The sequence below is a fragment of the Aureobasidium pullulans genome (genome assembly GCF_000721785.1).
Source record: "Aureobasidium pullulans EXF-150 unplaced genomic scaffold scaffold_4, whole genome shotgun sequence".
Lineage (NCBI taxonomy): Eukaryota > Fungi > Ascomycota > Dothideomycetes > Dothideales > Saccotheciaceae > Aureobasidium > Aureobasidium pullulans.
Genome location: NW_021941024.1, coordinates 349,241 through 370,414, shown reverse-complemented (window position 1 = coordinate 370,414; position 21,174 = coordinate 349,241). Strand labels below are relative to the sequence as shown.

At 49.2% G+C, this 21,174-nt stretch overlaps 8 protein-coding genes across 8 annotated transcripts; 6 read left to right on the top strand and 2 right to left on the bottom strand.

Moving 5' to 3' along the window:
• Nucleotides 1–564: 564 nt before the first annotated feature.
• M438DRAFT_313682 (beta-lactamase/transpeptidase-like protein) lies at nucleotides 565–2,201 on the top strand (the record flags this gene model as incomplete). Its single annotated transcript, XM_029902571.1, has 3 exons — nucleotides 565–951; nucleotides 1,001–1,636; nucleotides 1,693–2,201. The coding sequence occupies 3 exons, from the start codon at nucleotides 565–567 to the stop codon at nucleotides 1,912–1,914; spliced, it is 1,245 nt and encodes a 414-aa protein (XP_029763105.1). The 3' UTR covers nucleotides 1,915–2,201.
• Nucleotides 2,202–7,041: 4,840 nt separating this feature from the next.
• Nucleotides 7,042–8,322, top strand: M438DRAFT_268849 (uncharacterized protein; the record flags this gene model as incomplete). Its single annotated transcript, XM_029900290.1, has 2 exons — nucleotides 7,042–7,260; nucleotides 7,312–8,322. The coding sequence occupies 2 exons, from the start codon at nucleotides 7,042–7,044 to the stop codon at nucleotides 8,320–8,322; spliced, it is 1,230 nt and encodes a 409-aa protein (XP_029763104.1).
• Nucleotides 8,323–9,154: 832 nt separating this feature from the next.
• M438DRAFT_313675 (putative alpha/beta hydrolase) lies at nucleotides 9,155–11,816 on the bottom strand (the record flags this gene model as incomplete). The annotated part of the gene is made up of 2 exons (XM_029902570.1): nucleotides 9,155–10,193; nucleotides 11,450–11,816. The coding sequence occupies 2 exons, from the start codon at nucleotides 11,814–11,816 to the stop codon at nucleotides 9,373–9,375; spliced, it is 1,188 nt and encodes a 395-aa protein (XP_029763103.1). The 3' UTR covers nucleotides 9,155–9,372.
• Nucleotides 11,817–12,084: 268 nt separating this feature from the next.
• On the top strand, nucleotides 12,085–13,394 carry M438DRAFT_268093 (PLP-dependent transferase; the record flags this gene model as incomplete). Its single annotated transcript, XM_029900225.1, has 3 exons — nucleotides 12,085–12,200; nucleotides 12,251–12,384; nucleotides 12,445–13,394. The coding sequence occupies 3 exons, from the start codon at nucleotides 12,085–12,087 to the stop codon at nucleotides 13,392–13,394; spliced, it is 1,200 nt and encodes a 399-aa protein (XP_029763102.1).
• Nucleotides 13,395–13,558: 164 nt separating this feature from the next.
• M438DRAFT_268577 (SIR2 family histone deacetylase) lies at nucleotides 13,559–14,556 on the bottom strand (the record flags this gene model as incomplete). Its single annotated transcript, XM_029900266.1, has 2 exons — nucleotides 13,559–14,190; nucleotides 14,244–14,556. 2 exons carry the CDS (start codon nucleotides 14,554–14,556, stop codon nucleotides 13,559–13,561), a joined length of 945 nt encoding a protein of 314 aa, XP_029763101.1.
• Nucleotides 14,557–14,852: 296 nt separating this feature from the next.
• On the top strand, nucleotides 14,853–17,043 carry M438DRAFT_343333 (uncharacterized protein). The gene is made up of 9 exons (XM_029904961.1): nucleotides 14,853–15,049; nucleotides 15,111–15,275; nucleotides 15,334–15,366; nucleotides 15,422–15,549; nucleotides 15,600–15,992; nucleotides 16,042–16,085; nucleotides 16,135–16,390; nucleotides 16,443–16,561; nucleotides 16,614–17,043. Exons 1-9 carry the CDS (start codon nucleotides 14,875–14,877, stop codon nucleotides 16,768–16,770), a joined length of 1,470 nt encoding a protein of 489 aa, XP_029763100.1. The 5' UTR covers nucleotides 14,853–14,874; the 3' UTR covers nucleotides 16,771–17,043.
• On the top strand, nucleotides 16,784–17,337 carry M438DRAFT_158838 (uncharacterized protein). The gene has a single exon (XM_029899030.1). It carries the CDS (start codon nucleotides 16,963–16,965, stop codon nucleotides 17,266–17,268), a length of 306 nt encoding a protein of 101 aa, XP_029763099.1. The 5' UTR covers nucleotides 16,784–16,962; the 3' UTR covers nucleotides 17,269–17,337.
• Nucleotides 17,338–17,372: 35 nt separating this feature from the next.
• On the top strand, nucleotides 17,373–19,474 carry M438DRAFT_267854 (uncharacterized protein; the record flags this gene model as incomplete). The annotated part of the gene is made up of 3 exons (XM_029900213.1): nucleotides 17,373–17,831; nucleotides 17,886–18,142; nucleotides 18,199–19,474. The coding sequence occupies 3 exons, from the start codon at nucleotides 17,373–17,375 to the stop codon at nucleotides 19,472–19,474; spliced, it is 1,992 nt and encodes a 663-aa protein (XP_029763098.1).
• Nucleotides 19,475–21,174: the final 1,700 nt, after the last annotated feature.

Below are 21,174 nucleotides of genomic sequence, written 5' to 3'. Positions count from 1 at the left end.
TAGCGACAAGTTGTGGCTGAACACTTCCAGAAGAAGCTTCACGTGTGCAGATCAGGCCATCAGCCTGGACCCTGGAGGTGATGTGGGCCATCAAACTGTCAGACTGCTGCTCAAACATGCATTCGAGTGACCGGTTCGCTCAGAACTTGCCTCTACTATGCTGAGTCGATTACAATTCATCTCGTAACACAACTCATATCTCGTACAACTTGTCAAAGATTTCTCGACCAGATGCTCGGAGCAAGGGAGCGAGATCCCGGGGATCTGTTGGCTCGTGTAGTCGTTAGCGCGTAGCTTATTTCAATAACCCTGCGTGGAGAAATGCGGGGTGAACTCTACAGCATGAAAGCCCTCGGCCAGTCATGCAAGCCTCATGAAGCCGAAGAGGGGTGACTCGGCTAAGCTGACAAGAAATAAGGAGAGCAGAGAGATCCATAAGCCCGACTTTGTTCTTCATATCGGATACCCTTCACTGCTGTTTCTTGTATCAATCAAGCCCAAGCTCATTTAGCAATACCTCTCTCGATATTCTCAACCTGCAAAGCAAGTTAGTTGACACCAAAGATGAGCTACAAGTCTGAGGAGACGCACAAGGCAGTGCAGGCTACTCTTGATGGCGTAACTTCCAACGCTGAGACTGGTGTCGCTGGCCTGGTATTCGCAGCCATCAACAAAGATGGCGATCTCATCACGGCGAATGCATCCGGCAACCGCGGTCTGAACACAAAAGAGCCAATGGATCTGGAGACAACATTCTGGATTGCTAGCTGCACCAAGATGATCGCTACGATTGCGGTCATGCAGTTGGTCGAGCAGGGCAAGCTGGACCTCGACGATCATAAGCAACTATACAAGCTCTGTCCGGAACTAGAGAAGGTGAAAGTATTGACTGATGATGGAAAGTTGGAGGACAAGGAGGCTGAGATTACATTAAGAATGTTGCTATCGCATGTAAGTGTGCTATCTTCTGTCTCGATGCCCAATCTGACCATCTTTCCAGACCGCAGGCTTCGGCTACGAGTTCTTCAACCCCAAACTTAGAGACTACGGCCGTCCCATTGGCTTCGATGTTTTCTCTGGAGACCCGGCCGAGGTCCTGAAGATGCCGCTGGTGAATCAACCAGGCAGTAGATGGGAGTATGGAATCAATATTGACTGGGCGGGCATAGCACTCGAAAGACAAACCGGCATGACTCTGAACGAGTACATGCAGCAAAACATCTTCCAGCCTCTGGGCGTCAAGGACACAAACATGTTCCCGACCAAAGAGATGAAGTCCAACCTTGCTTCCATGCACCAACGCTGGCCAGGTAGCCAGAAGGCTGCAGAAAGAGATCATGTATACCGCGCACCTCTGGTCGCTGAGAGCAAAGAGCAGCAAAGCAGGATCCTCAACAGCGGCGGCGCTGGTCTCTTCTCTCGTCCGACAGAATATATCAAGGTGCTAGCCGTCTTGTTGAACGACGGCACATGTCCCAAGACGAAGAAACAAATTCTCAAGGCGGAGACTGTCAAGCAGATGTTCGAGAACCAGATCACGCAGATGCCTGACTTTGGTCGTCGAGGCATTCCTGACGCAAAGCCAGAGCACACCAATCCGCTTGGTGATTTGTATCCTCAGGGCGAAGTCCCACAGGTATGTTGTTCCTCTGCTCATGCATGGCTTGCATCAAATACTGACAGCCTGTATAGGGTTGGTGCCTCAGTGCCATGTTGACCATCGAGCCTGGAGTCACAGGCCGAGGCAAGAATACTGCCTTCTGGGCCGGCATTGCAAACTTGTTCTGGTGGGTGGATCGTGAGAAGGGTATTGCTGGAATGATTGCCAGTCAGGTCATGCCTTTCGGTGATCCCAATGTGATGGGTGCTTGGTTCGGTGCAGAAGGGGCCGTGTATGGTCATTTGGGTGCGTAGGCGATTTCCTGGTAGTTCTCTTGTCAGTTTATCGTAAGCTGACTGCGTACCTTCTCTCCGAAATGAAGTCTCTCCCATTCCCTCTGCTAGGCTTTGAATATCATTGATGAATGGCACAAAGGCTCTTTCGGTTGGAACTTGATTTCATGCGTGAAAAGGCAGTTCTCCACGGAGTCTGCACAGCTGAGAGCTAGGAAAGCCTTCTTTTGGTTGAGACGGCCGCTGCGAAGCCTCACGAGCCCAATTAATCGGTCTGGTTTGCAACAAAGCCCTCCTTTTCACCTGCCTGTTGCAACATATCTATGATGTGATTCAGGAGGATCGAGACTAACGTAAGCACCGGCAGCTTGATTTGAGCCGAGATAACCCACAGGATTGGGAAATGTAATTGAGTTTCCATCGCGAACGCGAAACCTTCACGATCTGCCGCGTCTCAGCGGAACCACTTTAGCTTCCCTTGGTGGTCTCATGATGAGGGCTCGCAGGTCCAAGATCAAACGTCCGCGCAGCTCCTCTCAGCCTCTCAGGGGAGGCCTGGTCGATAGAGCGAGTCGTTCCAAGATTCCAAGAATGGCTGAAAGTGGTGACGAAATTGAGTCGCGTCTTCCCGCGTCCATATCGCGTTTTTGGATTAAATCATCTTGCATGCGGGGACATCATAAAAATTGCATGGCGGGTGTGCCGTTGGAAATCGTCAAAAAGTCAAGAAGTCGTTTTTGAAACGAGGCTGCACTGTTGTCTCCACGCCAGCGGTCCTTGTAATCCTGACATAACTCGTAAGCCTCAAAATGCGGAGGAGGAGGTACTTGATACCGTGGGAGTAGATATCCGGCGAGGTCTATTGAAGACGGCTGGCTGGTGATCATGTGTGAAGCCCGAAAAAACATTGGAACGCTTCCGTTAGTTGCGTTGGTACGGGAAACGAGGGAAGACTCACGAGGTCTGATATGGACACATACGCAGTGATACCTCGCTACTAACGAGCTCAGACACACATCGCAATCCGGGGGCAGCATGGCGAGAGAAGTTACCAACTTATCGTTGCTGCTCATCGAAAGTCTCTCGAATGTCTTCGAACTATCAGCGGGTATCCATCCACAAGCGCTGATCGGGTGGTGAATGTGGAGACGGCCAAGCGACGCGCGACTTGGTTGCTGTGGTCAACAAGGATGCTGCGACGGCAAGATTGGGGTAAAGGATCAGAGGGTGTGTGGTTGAATGCTGAGTAGGAAAAAAGCAACATGCATTTACATGTGAGAAAAGGATTGAAAAGACAGTCTCAGAAGACGATGAAATAACTGGTGAAACTGTATAGTTGGAGGCTCAATTCAACTATGGAGTGGTTATACCGATTTATTAAAAGCATTGATCGAGGCTTGTTCAGACAATGCCGATCTAATCACCTAATGTAAGCATATCTCATTTAGCCTTTTGTGGGGAATCTTTTGTACAGGTACAACACAGCCAGATGCAACTTGCAGCATATGTGTAGAGCATACCGTTATCGATGGCTCGTGGCTTTTTGATAGTTTCTGGGTCTTTCTTTTTCTCTCGTTGTCGATAATGTCTTGACGAACCCTGGGCTATCAGGTATCGAACGAGAAGTTTGTTGCAGCACCTCAATGTGGATCTGCTGAGACGGATAGCCGGGATGTGTTGCCATGGAGCACAAGAGAAAAAAAAGGCGTCGGCCAAAACTTCCTCTGAGGTGGTCCGGCTCAGCGCCTTTGTATGACGGCATATGTATGTACGATGCAGTTTCGAATGCATGTGAAGGAAAAACAGTTGTCCCTCACAAAAGCATATGCGTCCACATATACCAACCCAGACTTTTAATGGTGGAGCGATCAGCTCAAAGTTCAAAGCAAGGACAACCTGACAAGGCAATGTCAACGGTGATATGTCATCCGTATCTGCACGCTGCAGGTAGTTGTAAAACTTCGCGAAAGCCTCGTCGTACGGCTTCGCTCCGCCGAGTCAATCGAGGCCACCGTGCATAGCACGACAACGAGGATTAGCAAAATCTGCAGAACTTGCAAGGGTATATCATGACTATCTGTATGATCCGAGTTCTTGCCAAACGAGGTTGACAGACTTGAGATATTGTATCTGTGCACACGCGACAGATGCCAGGAAGGCTCACCGATATATACTTTTCAGTCGTTGTTGAGAACTCATTGAGTCGCGGGATCGACGTTTCTCGGCCGGCCATCTGCATATACTGTATATATATCTGCATCGTTATGCCCAAATGATCGATTTATCAGGGCACGGAACAAATGTTTGCTACGTCTCGCACAACAGACTTGATCCGGCGGGGATGCCAACCGACGACTCATACTGAGAGTTATTGAAGGATTATTCGATATTGCATTTGATTGTTCCGGGAAAATGAGCGGTGCGAGCGACATAACTCAATTTCCCGGACATTAGCAGCACAATAGCGATCGCTTTGCATCGCCTTCATATAAAGTATGTAATCTGCAGTGAGAAAGGGGTTGGGCATGCTGCGCACGTATGAACAGCGAAGCAGCTTATGAAACTGGATATCGAAATCGCGGCGTAGGACGCGGCGGAGCGCGATAGGGAATCGCGTATTGGACGGAAGATTCAACGGCGTTAAAGTGGTTGCATATGCTGGTTGGGTGAAAGGCAGGAGACGAGGCTCTAAAACGGGGTAGATGTGCAGTTGACATGGTTGGTTTCAAGGTTCTGGGGTTGGAAAAGGAGTTCAATGATGCAGATTTGGCGCCTCTATTGGTGGATGGATGGGCATGCCGGGAGGTCGGGCGGAAGCTGATATCTCGTGCTCAAAGCTTGTGCGCAACGCGTACAAATCACAAGTAGGTATGGAGTGTTTCGCGACGTTCCGTCAGTGGCACATGTCGCATGTTTGGCGGTTGCTCAAGCCGAGATTCAGCTAAGCAGCCCCAATTTGACGTGATACAACACGACGAATGCTTGCTGCAGTTGTTCGTAGCGAACTGAGTGTTTTGTATGTGCAGACCAAAGAAAGACTGCGAGTAAGGGCGTTGTCTCCATGTCAGGCGATCTGAGTTGATATGGCTCAGAAAAAGAAGCGGACTGGTGCGGCTGCTTGTCACGTACACGTCTCCGTACCCAGGAGTAACGATAGCATCAGTGTTTGGAACGGTGAACACGGTTGCTGATCTCCTGAACGCATTGACGCTTCATGGTTAGCGGCTAGAGTAGTTAGTGGCTTCAGCCAAGATTTGGGAGAAAGCCAGCCAGAGGCCGAGAGGACATCTCCACCAGGCACAGGCATACGAGGACGGCCAGCTACGACTCGTCCGAGGTTGTCGTTTCTGCTTCTTCTCTTCCTCTTCCTCCCTCCCTCACTCTCCGCCTCTCTTCGATTGCCGATGGAGCTTTGAAAACGGTTCACTCCTGCCACCACCGCTTTCAAACGGCTACCTCTCACTCACCCTACCTTACCTTACCTCATCTCCTCACCCGTCGTCGTATAACCCTCGACCTCGACCAGACGCTCGTCGACTCTCATCATTCGACTACCGCCATCCGACATTAGGCCTCCTTCAAACCCTTTGACTCGACTACACCGTCGCTGCCGCCTAACCTCAACCTCAACTCCCAAAGCCGCCCCGACCTCTCCTCTTCGTTGAACGCAGAGCTGTGGACGGCCTATTCACCTCGCCTTGCCATCTCTATCAGCGTGCAATCTCGCTTCGACTTCGACTCGAGTTTTGATCAGTCAAAGGTGAGTGAGCATTGCTCGAACTATTCGTCTGACCTCCCCTATTCTCTGCCCTCCTTCTCCGATAGTGACGGAAATGGTTTCGATCAATCTGAAACGTGGTGCGGGGTGACGGACCTGATAGAAAGAGATGGATGGCTGTTCTGAAGAGAAAGACAAGAAAGAAGCACAAAGGGTGTTGTTGATGGTGCAATGCGTACTCGACACTGCAATGGACCAAAATGGAAAGAAAGACCTCGCACTTGCTCGTCGACATGTCAATGATGCCCTTCGTCTTGGTTATGGTCATCGATGAAGCCTACCCCGGGTTAGCAAGAGCAAGAGCCGCCATATGAAGTACCTTGGCGGTTCTGTCTCTCTGCTTGTTCTTCTTCTTCCATAACCATCATGAATATGATGGAACAATACCATTTCAGACAATGGAGCATGACATGTTATCAACACTTCAACAGTGTTGCATCGACATGGGCCTTAAGTGGGGTTTTACGTTCCGTCGCTCTCAAGGCATGGACGTTTCCAGAAAGAGATGGCGCCTGCATTCTTGATGAATGTGGGCCAGGCTTGGAAGTCGTGTCTCATTCCCAGATGGCTCCTTCCAATTCTTTTCAGACCAGCTCTGTCACTGGCACGCTGTCTTCTATTTTTTAGCATCACTGGTCAAGACTGGCGTACCTTTGAAGCATTCACTAATCTTGAAATATCACAGCTCTTCCAGCACACAACCTTCGACTCGACTCGTTCTTCCAAGTCGCTCTCTTGAAGCCCAACACTCTCTGGTGAGTCCTCCTTCCATAATTCATGATCATATTTCGGTCCCTTGCAGTGCACGTGCCTTTCATGATTGACCCGGGAATGACTGACATTCCCCAGATCTCTCTGCGAACTCCCTGTCAAAGCCCAGCCAGTTCGACGCGCCCTCATTGGAATTGGTAGAGTCGTTAGTTCGTTCTCTACTGCCTGTAAGATTGGGCTAGCACCATCCACGGCATTCCGATTTTAAGTCGATACTCGAGCCTCAATTCGCAAGGGATTCACTTCTCAGCATATTGCCTCGCTGCCACCCATTTTCCAAGGTATGTGCAATATTCGGCTTGCAAGGTCGCGTCACCTCTCCTCTTCCCATGCTCATTCATCTAGGCTCTCTTGCAGACTCCTTCTACCTGCATCTTTCAGACCTCTCAAGGCAGTCAGATCAGTCATTCTAGGACCATCTACAACAACCCCTCATCCAACTAATTACAGTCCTTCTGTTGCGTTTCCACCAACACTTTCCATTTTTCTGTCTTCACACTCACCAACCAGTGTTCATACACCATTCACTCATTAATAGATTCTCACGTGTCAATCCTGGCGAATTGACTACCGATCATCACCAACTCCACATCCCAAGCATGGCTTCCACAAAGACACAAGCCAACTACGGCTACTGCGAGAGCTTCTTCGTTGAAAGCTACGACGACACAGACGGCATCTTTGCCAGAGCAGCTGCTGAGCGAGAGAGATCACGTGCAATGTCCAAGGTCCAACAAAGACACATGGCGGCCGACTTGTCTCGCTTGACGAGTGAAGAGTACCTGAACGATGTGCTTGACCACATGGAGGTCATGGAGGTGAGATCTTCGTTCACTTTTCTTCTTGATGCACGTATTGACTATTCGTAGGCCGAGACGATGCCGGACATCAACTCCATTGAGATCCAAACCGAGATTCAATGGTTCATGCGTCCCTACCTCCTCGACTTCCTCCTCGAAGCACATCATGCCTTCCAGCTCCTTCCCGAGACTCTGTTCCTTGCCGTCAACCTTCTTGACAGATACTGCTCGAAGCGTGTCGTCTACAAACGTCACTACCAGCTGGTCGGTTGTGCCTCATTACTCATTGCCGCCAAGTACGGTGATCGTAAGGAGCGCGTGCCCACCATCAAGGAATTGAAGTCCATGTGCTGCTCCCTCTACGATGACGACATGTTCACACAGATGGAATGGCACGTCTTGCAAACCCTCAACTGGATCGTCGGCCACCCCACAGTGACTGGCTTTCTCGAGATTGCTCTCAACGAGACTTCGGCCGACACCGAAGTACAGAACATGGCTACCTACATCTCAGAAATGGCTCTTTACCACAAGGACTTTATCCCCGTGCTGCCTTCAGTCATGGCCAGGTCATCGCTCGCTCTTTCCCGCTACGTTCTTGGTCGCGCTCAAGTAAACCAACCCGAGTGGGCTGCTAGATACGACGCCAATGTCGTCATGGACTTGTCAAACCAGCTCGCCCGTCCTTCGCAGGCTCTCTTCCGCAAATACTCGTCCTCTCACCTCTCAAACGTTGCCACAACTCTGGAGCAGTTCTTGCAACGCCAGAGTATGATGCAAGCACAGCAGACCGTATCACAACAACCATACCCCTCGCCTGCACAGTCTACCCTGGATGTCCAGCAGGTGTCTGGTGCCATGATGACCCCTCAAACTCCTCAGAAGCATGTCTACGCTGCAGTACCCATCGGCGTCCTTACTCCTCCCGAAACCCCGGAGAAGGACTTCTACGACAACCCAACCTACAACGTAAACCAGAACTTGATGCACCGCCTTCATGCCTGCACAACCGTGAACTCCGCACAGAACGTTCAATCATACCCGTACAGCTCTTACCCGACATCATACCCGTCACAATGAGCTGTCACCGGCGCATTTTTTGACGCTTCACGTTCTTCTGCTGTAACAACATGTATCAGCCAGTCTCATTGCACCCTCGACTTTTCTCTTTGCATTGCAAGCGTTCCGCATACATTAGTAGTCTTTACTTCCAGCGTTTCTTTTCTCATCGCCCATCACCACCCGATGGTCAGCATCTGCACATTACTACCTCGAACATACTTATGACGGCCGCAAACACATGCAGAGCCAAGTCTGCCACTACAAGAAAACACAGAGAAAAAAAACTCAAAGTTGCTCGACAATGATGAATACCTCACACGGGTCTTGCTTCGACCCGTGTTTTGTTGCTTTCCTTTATTTTTTGGCCCACGCAGGCTTCAAAAAACACCAAATTGCAAATTTTGCTGGAGGAAAGGGGATACCAAGTTGTTCGCTCTTTTTTTCTTTTTCTTTTTTCTCATCTTCTGCATACCCACAAAAAAGGCCAAAGAGGCTCTTCCATAACACAAAAAGCAGATGTGTTTCGAATACCAAATAAAAAAATCTTTTTTAAAAAAAATCTCTTTCCTGTGTGACTTGAAAATCATTTTTTTTCTTCGTGTGACTTGAAGCCATGATAGAAACGTGCAGCGGATCTCTTGTGCCGACTGTAGTTTGTTGTTATCCCTTGCCTCATGTAACCAGGTTATCACCACATGCATCTCAACAACAAGCAATATGCGGGCTGGACGGATGACATGGTACACGACAGGAGCATGCGATGCACCTTTAAACCCAGTTTGGCTGGGGTGGATCTGGTTGCACTTCACATGTTTAGGTTCCACTGAACATACGCGTGTATCTGTCATAGCTTGAGTACCACCTTGCATCTAGATTTCTACATCTACTGTGATCATGCAACTATCCCGCCATGTCTAGAACACAGCATTTCTCTTGTATATTGTACATACATATTAAACCAGCAAGGTAAGTGGAGGAAGAGCAGAGTTTTCCCTGCTCTGCTGCTTGCTTGCTTGCTTGCTTGCTTCCTTCCTCACCGCTGCGGTTTCAATTCTTCCCTCTACTGCTTTACTGGTTCCAGAAACTGACGATCGTTTGGGCAACGATATCGGCATCTGTGACGGGAAGTTCGTGGCCACCGTCTAAAATGCATATGTCAACTGCATCCCCCAAGACCGCCTTTGCATCCTCAGATATCTCGTCTGCGATGATTACATTGTCGTCTTTGCCTAACACCAGCAGCATTTTTTTCTCCAGAAGACGTTGCTGTGGAGAAGGGGATGATTGATTGGTGGCTATGGTTTTCCAGGATGAGTGTTGGTTGCTGACGGGTGCGTGTTGGATGCTTGAGATGAAGGAGGGGATGAACCCGGCGTGGTGGGTGAGTTGCCAGGATACGACGTCTGCTATACTGACGGAGGGTCTGCGTGTGGAGATTGCGGCGGAGGAGTCGCGGGTCAGTGCTGGATGGGATGGTGTTTCCTCTTCTGCTGCTTGGGTTGGCGTGATTTTGTCATCATCTTCATTGCTTCGAGATGGTGTAGAAGCATTGCCACCGCCGAGACGTCGCCAAATCAAGTACTCGACTAGTTTGCCAGGAATGAAGCCGCCGTAGAGGAATCTGCTTGTCCAGTGGATGTGGTTGGGACGCATGAGGCCTGCTGGGGCGATGAGGATGAGAGACTCGACAAGATTGGGAAAGTACGAGGTAAACGATGCAGCGACACCGCCGCCGAGAGAGTATCCGACCAGACTAAATCGGTTGTTTTCTCCTGTCCAGCTGATTGGGGACGATGAAAGGACTAGCAGGATTTGAGTTGTGAAGAGCTGAATGTCTTGTGGTTGGGAATTGGGATCAGGGGTTGATGAGAAGCCTCGTCCAAAGAGGTCTGGACATTCGAGAAGTTAGCACATAAGCATATCGCAAAAGGAATTGCGTCTTTGTAAACTGCTAGGGAGTAAAACAGAGGCTGTGGGTCGTCTGGTGCTTGATCTATTTCAATGTCATCTTGGCTGATGTGGTGACCCTGTTCAGACCTATAGCACTCCAGATCTCTTGTTATCTCATGAATCAGACGTTATACAAAGATCGTATAAGACTTATGTAATTATGACGGATTTATGAATTTTTCTCTCTCTTTATATAACGTCTAAGATCTTAATGAACTCGTTTGGTGAGAGGTTGCCACTAATCGGTTAAAATCCATGATTTTTCGACCTGTTTTTTCGATAGCTCTACTACAATTCTACGAACGGCAACTAGTTATTACTACTAGTAGATGCGCACTACTGTGTTCTATAGGTGCGCATATTTTATATATCCCTATCGAGTGGCAATAATGCGCAAAACGCTAATCCTTAAAATGAGAACTGGGAATTAATTACAGAAGGTAAAACAAACAAATAAATCAGACAAGTTAAAAGCTAGCAAGAATAGTCAAAATAGCTAAAATAGCTATTTTTCGACTTTTTGTCTAAGAAATAGATAGAACAGACGTATAGGTTACTAAATCAGCTTTAATAAAGCGGATAGCTGCTTTAGTTGGATGGTTATTAATTAATTAGTGAAATGGCTAGAATTCGTCGTCGTATTGCGACCGAAGCCCCGGGCGTAATATGAACTTCGACGACGAATTCCTAAAATCATCTCTGTTAGTAATAACTCTACTAAAACAGCGTATTTTTGACTAAATTTTAGACTGTTATATAGCTATATGTTAGGTCTATGTTTTAGGACTAATATTACCTATACGCCTTATAGTGTTGAATTATGGTCAATTTTTGACGTCTGTTCGAGAGGGAGATAGCTATTTCAAAATTTGAGAACTTGTATACCGTTACTAAAAGACGTTTATTCAGCCCTTAGACGCTAGAACGACACGTCGTTTCTAGCCCTCTAATTGGCTAACACCCTGCATAAATTTGTGCGACGGGGCTCGTTCTAGCGTCTGATTAATGAGATAACTTGACACACACATCTCACAATGACCCTGTAGCCTTTCTAGAAAGCCTTGGCCATGTATAATGGTCATCTATACGTTGCAACGTCGTATGAAGGTGATTAAAGGTCGACGTGTTTTTTTCCCTTCCACTGGGACATCCCAGTCTCGGACGCAATGATGGAGAATAAAAAAGTAGCACTCACCAAACAACATTACTCGACAACCTTTCGTTACTAGCTCTTCTGCGAGTCCTACTAGCGCTATACAGGGTGTACTAATCCCATGCACGAGCAATACCTTCCTGCCATCCTCTGGCCCCCATTCATAGACTCGTATGCTGCCAAACGGCGTTGCAACATCTCTCGCTCCCTCGAGAGCATCAGGAGCATGAGGAAGCCTATCCTGTTGCTGCTTCGTCAGGTTCTTCCGAATATAGGGCAATGGTGAGTCGATGATCCGGCAAGGTTGGTGGAGGTTGCCATAATACTGTGAGGTTAGAATGGTCGTAAGTCCAACCGAGGCCACGGCTCCAAGAGCCAGGAACTTGAGATCTCTTGCTGTTACGTTCATTGATAAGTATATATGTATAGCAGATCCTTTAGAAAGCAATTCAGCATTGAGGTTGAACTGTTCGCCCTCATGGGACATCTATAGCCGAGATGCCGCAGGATACCGAGGCTTTGCCGCTGATAAGGAAGGAGGACAACAGTGATCGTCATTCTGTGGTTCGTAGGGCGTTGGGCAGACATACGTGATAACAGTTGTAAATTGAATCCGGAACTTGAGGTCAACTCTCTTCCACAAGTTTGATTTGACAACATTGGTATAATACGGAATCATGGCTCAAACATTCGATGTCACTGCTCTCCGCAAGCACTTTCCCGCTTTGGATAAGAAGCAGGTGTACTTTGATAATGCAGGTGGAAGTCAGGTCATTCAAGAAGTGATTGACTCGTGAGTGTATCCTTTACAATACTCTGATCGAAGTGCTGAAACTGTAGCAGTGTCTCCGAGTATCTGTCTGGTACAAACGTGCAACTGGGTGCTTCGTACCCGGTGGCCCAGAAGTCAACCAATCTGTTTGCAGCAGGCAAGGATGCTGTAGCCAAATACATCAATGCCAATTCAGATGAAGTTGGTGAGTTCGAAGTGATCCGTACAAAGAAAGATAGGAATTGTTAACATCGACTCTGCACAGTTCTCGGGCCTTCAACCACTCAACTGTTCCGCAACCTGTCTTTGGCACTGTACGAACACCTCACACCCGGCTCAGAGATCATCCTCTCCAAACTCGACCACGAAGCGAACGTAGCATCATGGCTCCAAATGGCCGAATGGAGAAACCTGACCGTCAAATGGTGGGATGCTCCCGACAAGCAAAACCCCAAACTCGAACCTTCCGTCCTCAAGTCTTTACTCTCCGAAAAGACAAAACTGGTCTGTTGCACACACACTAGCAACATTCTCGGTACGATCAGCGATATCAAGCAGATTGCCAAGACGGTGCATACCGTGCCTGGAGCTTTGCTATGTGTAGACGCTGTGGCATATGCACCCCACAGACAAGTCGATATGCGAGACTTGGATGTCGATTTCTATTGTTTCTCATGGTACAAGGTGTATGGCCCTCACATTGCCATGCTATACGCCAAGCAGTCAAGCCAATCGAGTTTGCAAACCTTGGGCCACTATTTCAAGGGCTCTGCGACATTGGAAGATAAACTTGGACTCGCAGCTGCCAACTATGAACTCACTGCTTCAATCCCCAAAGTATGCGAGTACCTGTCTCAGATTCCTTGGGACGCAATCTCCGGTCATGAGGAGAAGCTGCAGGGTATTCTGATCGACTACCTCAACTCGAGGAGTGATGTCAAGATTTGGGGTGAGCCTGTCGCAGATGCTGCAAAGCGAGTCCCAGTCATCAGCTGGACTGTCGACGGGCGTAGCAGCAAAGACATTGTTGACGCTGTCGAGGCAAAGAGTGACTTCGGTTTCCGCTGGGGTGCTTTCTACTCGAACCGTCTGGTCCAGGAAGTCATGGGCCTTGATCCTGTGGACGGTGTGGTTAGAGTCAGTCTTGTGCATTACAACACAGAGGACGAGATCAAGCAGTTCGTAAAAGTGTTGGATGAGGTGCTCTCTAACTAAGCTACTCGAGACGTGCAGTTCGCCATAACGAGCGGAGGATTTGCACCAAGAATACCCAATTCTCTCCTGCTATTAAGAGTAGTTCAAGAATGTGTCGATACCTCATAATTTCCAAAAAGAAGGCCGTTCAAGTGTTCATGCAATCATAGCCATGCAATGTACCTCTATAATCTCTCGGCAGGCTGCTCAATCTCACCAATAACGCTCCTCAATATCTCGGGGACGATTTGGGCAGCGTCGCCTTCGAAGAACCAGTCACTATCTGAGATGCCACCAGCGGGAGCATCTGCGCGATCTGCGTTGATGACCGCAACTCGAGCTCCTTTGGCTCTCGCACGGTCAACGTAACCAGCAGCTGGGTAGACTTTGGCACTCGTACCAATTACCATGATCAAGTCAATCTTGTCAGAGTCGACGATAAAGTCATCCACGGTGTTGATGACCTTGCTTGGAAGAGCCTCTCCAAACCAGACAACGCCAGGCCTCAAAAGACCCTTGTGACATTCTGGACATTTTGGCAGGTCTGATATTTTCACCGAGGGTAGATGAATGTTTGCGTCTGATATGTCCAGCTCTTTATGTTCCTGTTTGGCTTGCAAAGCGTCCGAGACGGCGTGACGGGCTTCTTTGGTGGTAGGATCTGATTCGTCTAGCGGTATCTTGAGGGCGGGTACAATGGGGTCGGTAAAGTTTTCGGCATGGTATGAGCAATAGAAGGAGGTGCACTTGACGTTGAATAGACTGCCATGGAGCAGTTGAAGCTTGTCTGAGGGATGTTTCGCACGTTGTGAGAGGCCTAGGTCATGCTGTCAGCTCAGGGAGTGGATTGTGTGAGAGAGGTAGACTTACCGTCGACATTCTGACTGAGCGTCATGAAGCCTGGATTCTTCCTGGCTAACTCGGCCAAAGCGAGATGGGCTCTGTTTGGCTGAGCCTTGAGAGCCATGTGACGACGATAGCTGTAAAACTGCCAGACCAGAGCAGGGTCGGCATTGAAAGCCTCGGGTGTCGCTAGAGAGGTGGCATCATGAGTCCTCCACAAGCCTCCTGCGCCTCGGAAGGTAGGTAGTCCAGAAGAAGCAGATAATCCAGCTCCGAGCAAAGCCAAGATGCGTTTCGACGACTGCAGATGAGCAGCAAAGGATTCAATGTCCGAAGACATTCTGAGACGTGCTGGCAACACTTTGGCGAGATGATATATAAGATGATGCTGAGTATGCGACAGATGTTCAGCGCCGTCGCAGCCGTTGATGCTCTCTCAAGGCATAGTATACACCAGGCAGGCACGAGGGATGATAAGCCTCGAATGAGACACAAAATCCTGTGACGTATGACCGAATCTGTTGCCGATGCTCGTCCCCGCAATCTCGAATTATAAGCTTTGGCCTGTGCTTCTTCGGAGTTTATGGACAGGGTCGCCGATCTAAGTTTAAACCATGGCCCGAGTCGTGACATCTACTGACACACGACAAGACCAAGCATGAGAAGCAGTCGCAACTTGCTGAGAGCCGTTTCAAGGCCTCGGTCAGTCCTCTCACTTGCCAGACCATCATGTCTGCCTCTACACTACCGCCGAACCATGGTCTCGGCTGCCGACCTGCAGTTTGGCCAGCCTTTGCATGAGACACATCCACATCTCATTGCGCCGGGAGACTGTAATGTCCTCCCGCTGATCGGAATTCTATACGGACCCACGCTTACTCCTCTCCAATCCAGTGACTCCCGGAATTTCTGCTCTCGAATATCACCACCGTCGCGCAAACCTCGCCAAAGCACTCCCGAAGAACAGTATCGCCGTCCTTGCCTCGTCCGATATTAAATACCGTTCCGGCGCCGTCTTTTATGAGTTTCACCAAGAACCGAACTTCTTCTACTTGACCGGTACACACATGCCACTGGTCCGCTGTTAAGAGATGGTCGCTGAAATATGATCACGCAGGCTTCAACGAGCCTGAAGCACTGGCAGTTATTGGTGGGTGTGTCGCAATTCCGTTATACAAGAAGACAATTAGCTCATATTTCTCCAGAGAAGGGTGATTCGGACGTTGAATACACTTTTCACCTATTCGTCAGACCCAAGGATCTCAAGGCCGAGCAATGGGACGGTGCCCGAAGTGGAATTCAGGCTGCATTAGACGTCTTCAACGCCGATGAGGTATGTGATTGAGATTCATACGCTTCGGAATCGAGTTGACCTTTTCACAGGCGGGCGACATCAACCGATGCCATGCTGTTCTCCCAGACATCATCGGACGCGCAAAGGAAGTCTACACCGATCTACTCGGTACTGCCAGCAAGTCTGCTTTCAAGCGTTATTTCTCTAGCTTGAAGCAGGTCCCATCAGAGGGATTTGGCAAGCTCCTCCAGAAAAACAACGTTCGACCACTGAGACCTATCATGAACAATCTTCGTGTCAAGAAGAGCGAGGCAGAGATATTGAATATGAGAAAGGCCGGCCAGGTTTCTGGAAGAGCTTTTACGGAGACTATGAAGACACCCATCTCCACCGAGAAAGATCTTTGGACTATGCTCGACACTGGATTCAAGATTGGTGGCTTGGATGGCTCAGCCTATGTGCCTGTTGTTGCCGGTGGCAAGGTACGGCACGATCACTACTTAAAGCTTGTGTAGTACTGACAGTCATTAGAATGGTTTGAGTATCCATTACACTCGCAACGACCAGACCCTCAAGTACGTGCGCATACGAGGCCAGTAATTCTTTGGCTGACAATCAATGCAGGGAAGGCGAGCTCGTGCTTGTTGACGCTGGTGGTGAATATGGTGGCTATATTACCGACATTACACGCACATGGCCAGTCAACGGCAAATTCACAGACCCGCAGAGAGAGTTGTATGAGATGATCCTCAAGGTCCAGAGAAGCGTGGTATCGCTCTGTCGTGAGGACGCTGATCTTTCGCTTGACAAGTTGCATCGCATCACCGAAACTGGGTTGCGCGATGGACTGAAGTCTTTGGGTTTCAACATGGAAGGCAATGTATGTGCCCTGGTGGTGAAACTACCATCGAACATAACGCTAATGTATAAAGGCTCTCGAGACATTATTCCCTCACCATGTCGGGCACTATATTGGTCTGGATGTTCACGATGCCCCAGGACACCCAAGAACCGGAAAGCTAACTGCAGGAGAGTGCATCACGATCGAGCCGTGAGTAATGTAAAAATAGTGAATGAGGCATTCAAGCACTAACGCAAAGCAGGGGAATTTATGTTCCAGAAGACGAGAGGTGGCCAAAGCACTTCCAAGGATTGGCAATTCGGATCGAAGATAGTGTGTGCATAACAGAGGAACATCCTTATGTGTTGACAACAGAGGCAGTAAAGGAGGTTGTTGATATTGAGGCCCTCAGGCGTTAGGGGATGTTTACCAACAAAATAAAAGAAGTGGAACGCGCTAAGCGGAGACTAATTAGTGCAGAATGATGTAGTTGCCGGGGCTGCATACAGATAGGCTTTTGACAGGCAAGTTGTGGACATGTGCAATGCTAGGATGCAGGAGCGTCGGGACAGATAAATAAAGTCGAAATAGATCGAGGCCGCTGTCAAGCGATGATCAGGAATGTAGACGAGACAATAGAGCAAGAAATAGAAGAATCGAGGTTGAATTGGTGGGTATCATGTTGTGCGGGGAGTTGTGAGTTGTGCATACAGACGCTCGAACGCGCGAAGCTCGGAGGCTCTCATCAGTCAGGGAAAGAGCATGCACACATCAAAACATCCACATCCATCTCGACTCGTCGCGTTTGCAACTGCTTCCAGTCCATATTCGCTCCTTTCACTTCTCCTGTGTTCGACTCTACTATCTCGACTAATCTTCCAGTCTCCTCTCTCTTGTTACCTCGACAGCGCTGCTAGAATGTGCCAGTGAGCGCGTCCGAGTCGCGTGCAAAGCCGTCCACAGACAGAGACAGCACCACCAGCAAACCCACTACATGGCCACCCTGTCGGCCCTCTCAAACATGTCCAGCAAGCGGCTCCCGCTGGCCAACAATTCAAATGCCGTCAACTCTCCCTTCCGTACCGTCAACCCCATCTCTGGCAAGCGCTCTAGAGCCCAAGACCCGCGTGACGCCGGCCAGCCTCCTCTTAAAAAACAAGTCCTCGATCTCGACCACGATGAGAACCAACAACCGCGTTCCTTGATCCGTCAATCCCTGGCTCAGCAAGAGAAGGATGCACAATTGTTCTTGAAGAAGCCTGGCAATGCCCCTCCGACTGCCTTTGAGAGGAAACTTGCTGCTGCCAGGAAGCCTCCATCTGCGCAGAAGCCCGTCCAGAGGACTGCAGACAGTCTCGAGAGCATTCGTCAATGGCAACGGCACTATAGAAAGGCTTTCCCTCAGTTCGTCTTCTACTTCGAAAGTGTGTCTGATGACGTTCGAACAAAGGTCTCGAGACAGATTCAATATCTTGGCGCCGTACGCTCTTCTTCTTTCCACATACTACTACACCATGCTGACCTCAAGTAATAGAAAGAGGAAAAGTTCTTCTCGCGCTCTGTCACTCATGTGGTCACGACCCGTCCTATTCCTCCAGAACTTGCCTCGACAAGTTTCGAGGATGGTCATAGCACCTCTAAGAATGACTCTCACCATACTTCATTGAAGACCATCGACCCTTCTCTCCTTGATCGTCCTCAAGACTCTACTCTGACCGGCGCCCAGAAGAAGACTGCTGATCTCCTCGAGGCCAGTTTGCAAGGTCGTACTCAAGCCTCCGCTGCCCAAAGGTATTGTTCTGCCTACCACATCACCTTGCTGCCCTCACTGACACGTTTCGTTCCAGTCTCCAGACTGTCGAGCCACGCAAGCTCGGCGTTCAAAGCAATGATGTCTTGTCCAAGGCTAGAGAGCTTGGTATCAAGATCTGGGCTTTGGAGAAGTTGCAGCGCATGATGACAACCATGTTCGATACTGATACCGGTGAGCAACCTAATCAGAGAAGACACATCGTCTCAACTTTGTGTAGAGGAGAGAAGGCAGACTTGCAAACACTGCTGCGAAATGAAAAGGTCATCGGACCTGCCGACCGTGATCTGGCTGTCGCTGCTCAGGACTCGGTTCAGTTCAGAGGAAACTACATCTATGTTCACGATATGGACGAACGCACTCGTCCTGTCATGGTTCGCGACTATCCGAAGGTCACCCATAAGGAGGAGGGTAAGTGGCCGCAGTTCCGTCTGACCCCCATAGGAAGATGTCCGTTCGTCGAAGACCCATCGCACACCAAGAAGCTGCGTCTGGCTGAAGAGCAGAAGGCTGCAGATGCAGAGAAGGAACGCAAATTGGCCGCCGGTATCCCCGTCACTCGCAGTCGAGCTGCTGCTGGAACAGGACCATCCCAGTCCACGACGTCTCAGCCGAAGGAGCCTGTAGAGCGTCAGGACAAGCCCGAAGTTGTCGATGACCATGTGAAGCCTCTGGATCCTCCGAAGAATATTCCCAACAAGAGGCAAAACTCTATGGATACTGGCAGCATGCCCGCACTGTTCGGCAGCACTCAGGCCAACATGAGAGGAGCACCTCGATTCATTGGGGGAGAACCTGTCGCGTCAGGAGTTCAACCTTCGAACATCACATCCGCTATTCGTTCGCAAATCGTTTCATCTACCATCTCCTCGACGGCACCTGGAACCCGTAACATTGGCGCAAGCAAAGAGATCACCGCCCTGAAGCGCAGAGCATTGGAGAGAGGAGCAAGCGTCAACTCCAACGATCCACTGCAATCATCCTACCTTACCGACATGCGCGCAGCGATCAACGGTGATCGTCAACAAGCGCCTAGAGCAGCCAAGCGCAAGGCACAAGAGACTTTGGGACACATTCGTGAAGAGGGCGAAGAGGACACAAGCCGATCCCGTCGTACACAACAGGTCCGCAAGAAGGTGGTCGTAGAGCGTGAGATGAAGGCTGGATATTGTGAAAACTGCAGAGACAAGTTCGACGACTTTGACGCTCACTGCCAATCACGCAAGCACCGCAAGTTTGCAATGGCTCCAGAGAACTGGTCCCAACTGGATGATCTGCTGAATCAGCTCGAACGTCCGCTCAAGAAAGTCTAATAAGACCACTCACACGCACAATATCGCGTGCACACACAACTCAGCTCATCCACGACGACTACCACTCGTTGAACGGTATCGATTCATATATTTAACCACACCACACCACTGAAGTCGACCAGCCACAGATATGAGTGGCTACGATAGTCTGACACGAGACAAGATTCTATGTTATTTGATTATTGTCTGTTTTTTGGGGGCGTTTTATACCTTCTCATGGGGAGGCACATTCTGTTTTTATCAACGCATCGGCGGCAGGAAAAGAATCAACGAGGGGAGGAAGAGAAGAAGCAGCATGCATTGTTTGCAACTATTGTGTTTTTACAACTGTCGAGAAAGGGCAAAGGAGAGACTGTGTTGGAATGGGAAGGAATGGACCGGGCAGGAACGAACCGAAAGTATTCTATTTGAGCATGGTGGGTACTTGGTCCTGCCTTCCCTCTCTCTCTGTGTGGGTCTCCTTTCCTCCAACTCGCATCACAACTGTTCGAGCGGATTTCTGAAGGAAGTACGATATCGATGTGCTCATGAGCGAGGGAGATGCTGTATCAGAGAGACGTGTGTCGGAAGTATTAGCTAGTTCAGTTTCCACTCTTCTTCAAACAACCCTCTTAAGTAATACTACGAATGGAAGAAAGAACTCTCAAGTGTACATGATGCCAAAAGATTGAACATGCATTCTTCCACGATCCATGAGCTGACAGCAGGTCCAGCAACGCGTTGTTCGCTCTCACCTGATGTATATGTTTGAGTGGGCGGCGACCTCCATCTCGGGACTTGAACATGGTGGTAGCAAACCGTCTTGGAGTCACTGCTCTTGCGAGACGCGATGTTGATATGGATGTCGCCATTCCCTCTTGTTCTGCGAGATTGGCTAACATGGGAAATTCACACTCAGTGATGCCACAACCAGGTTGGCCACACTAATAGTACTAAACAGCACTCTCTCCTGTTGAGATCATCGTAACGGCTTACAGCAATGCCTTTCACTCTCGATGAATCTGAGTTTCGATCTTTCCGAAAAAGGATCGTACATTTTGTTACAAGTGTGGTTTCTATAAAGTTGGGAGAGCCCGAGGAGGGACAATCTATTCTATCAGTTCCTTCCATCTACCGGAGCGATATTCGTAGAAGCCTGATTTCCGACACTCACACATTCAAACACCTTTACCGATGTCCCAAAATCTCTTCCTCATCAAAAATAACAGCAATAAAGTTGATAGCAATTCACCAGTATGAAAATCCCACAAACAGTGACCCCCCCAGAAAGTGCAAAACCCCCAAAATTTCCCAACCCCGGGATTCGAACCCAACCTTTTCCCCACCGAGAAAAAAAAAAGGGTTTTCCAACCCACGACGGAGTGATGAGGAGAGGTAGGAAAAAGAGCAAAAGAAGTAAATTCCGACACGGGGAATTGAACCCCGGCCTCCTCGGACCTGGTTGTGCTGTTTGAAGGCGCGGTTTGAGAGCGAGAAATCCTAGCCACTAGACCATATCGGATTGATGAAGAAACGGCGGGATTGTGAGTTTATCTCCTACCGCAGTGTGGCTCAGCTGGAGTTGGTCGTCTGGTGCTTGTGGAGGGCATCTAGGGGAGAAGTTGGAACAGAGAGTGCATGGATTGTTCTCTTGTATGATTGATGGAGGGTTCATTTGTTTCTACAGAGCTAGAAGGATCCTCACTCGGACCTTTGTCTTC

What these genes read in the sequence shown, in the direction of transcription:
- M438DRAFT_343333 (XM_029904961.1), top strand. Translation starts at nt 14,875, where the DNA reads ATGAGAAGCAGTCGCAACTTGCTGAGAGCCGTTTCAAGGCCTCGGTCA. An exon ending in GAACTTCTTCTACTTGACCG is followed by an intron (nt 15,276 to 15,333) that starts GTACACACATGC and finishes ATGATCACGCAG; the next exon opens with GCTTCAACGAGCCTGAAGCA. An exon ending in GAGTGCATCACGATCGAGCC is followed by an intron (nt 16,562 to 16,613) that starts GTGAGTAATGTA and finishes AACGCAAAGCAG; the next exon opens with GGGAATTTATGTTCCAGAAG.
- M438DRAFT_158838 (XM_029899030.1), top strand. Translation starts at nt 16,963, where the DNA reads ATGATCAGGAATGTAGACGAGACAATAGAGCAAGAAATAGAAGAATCG.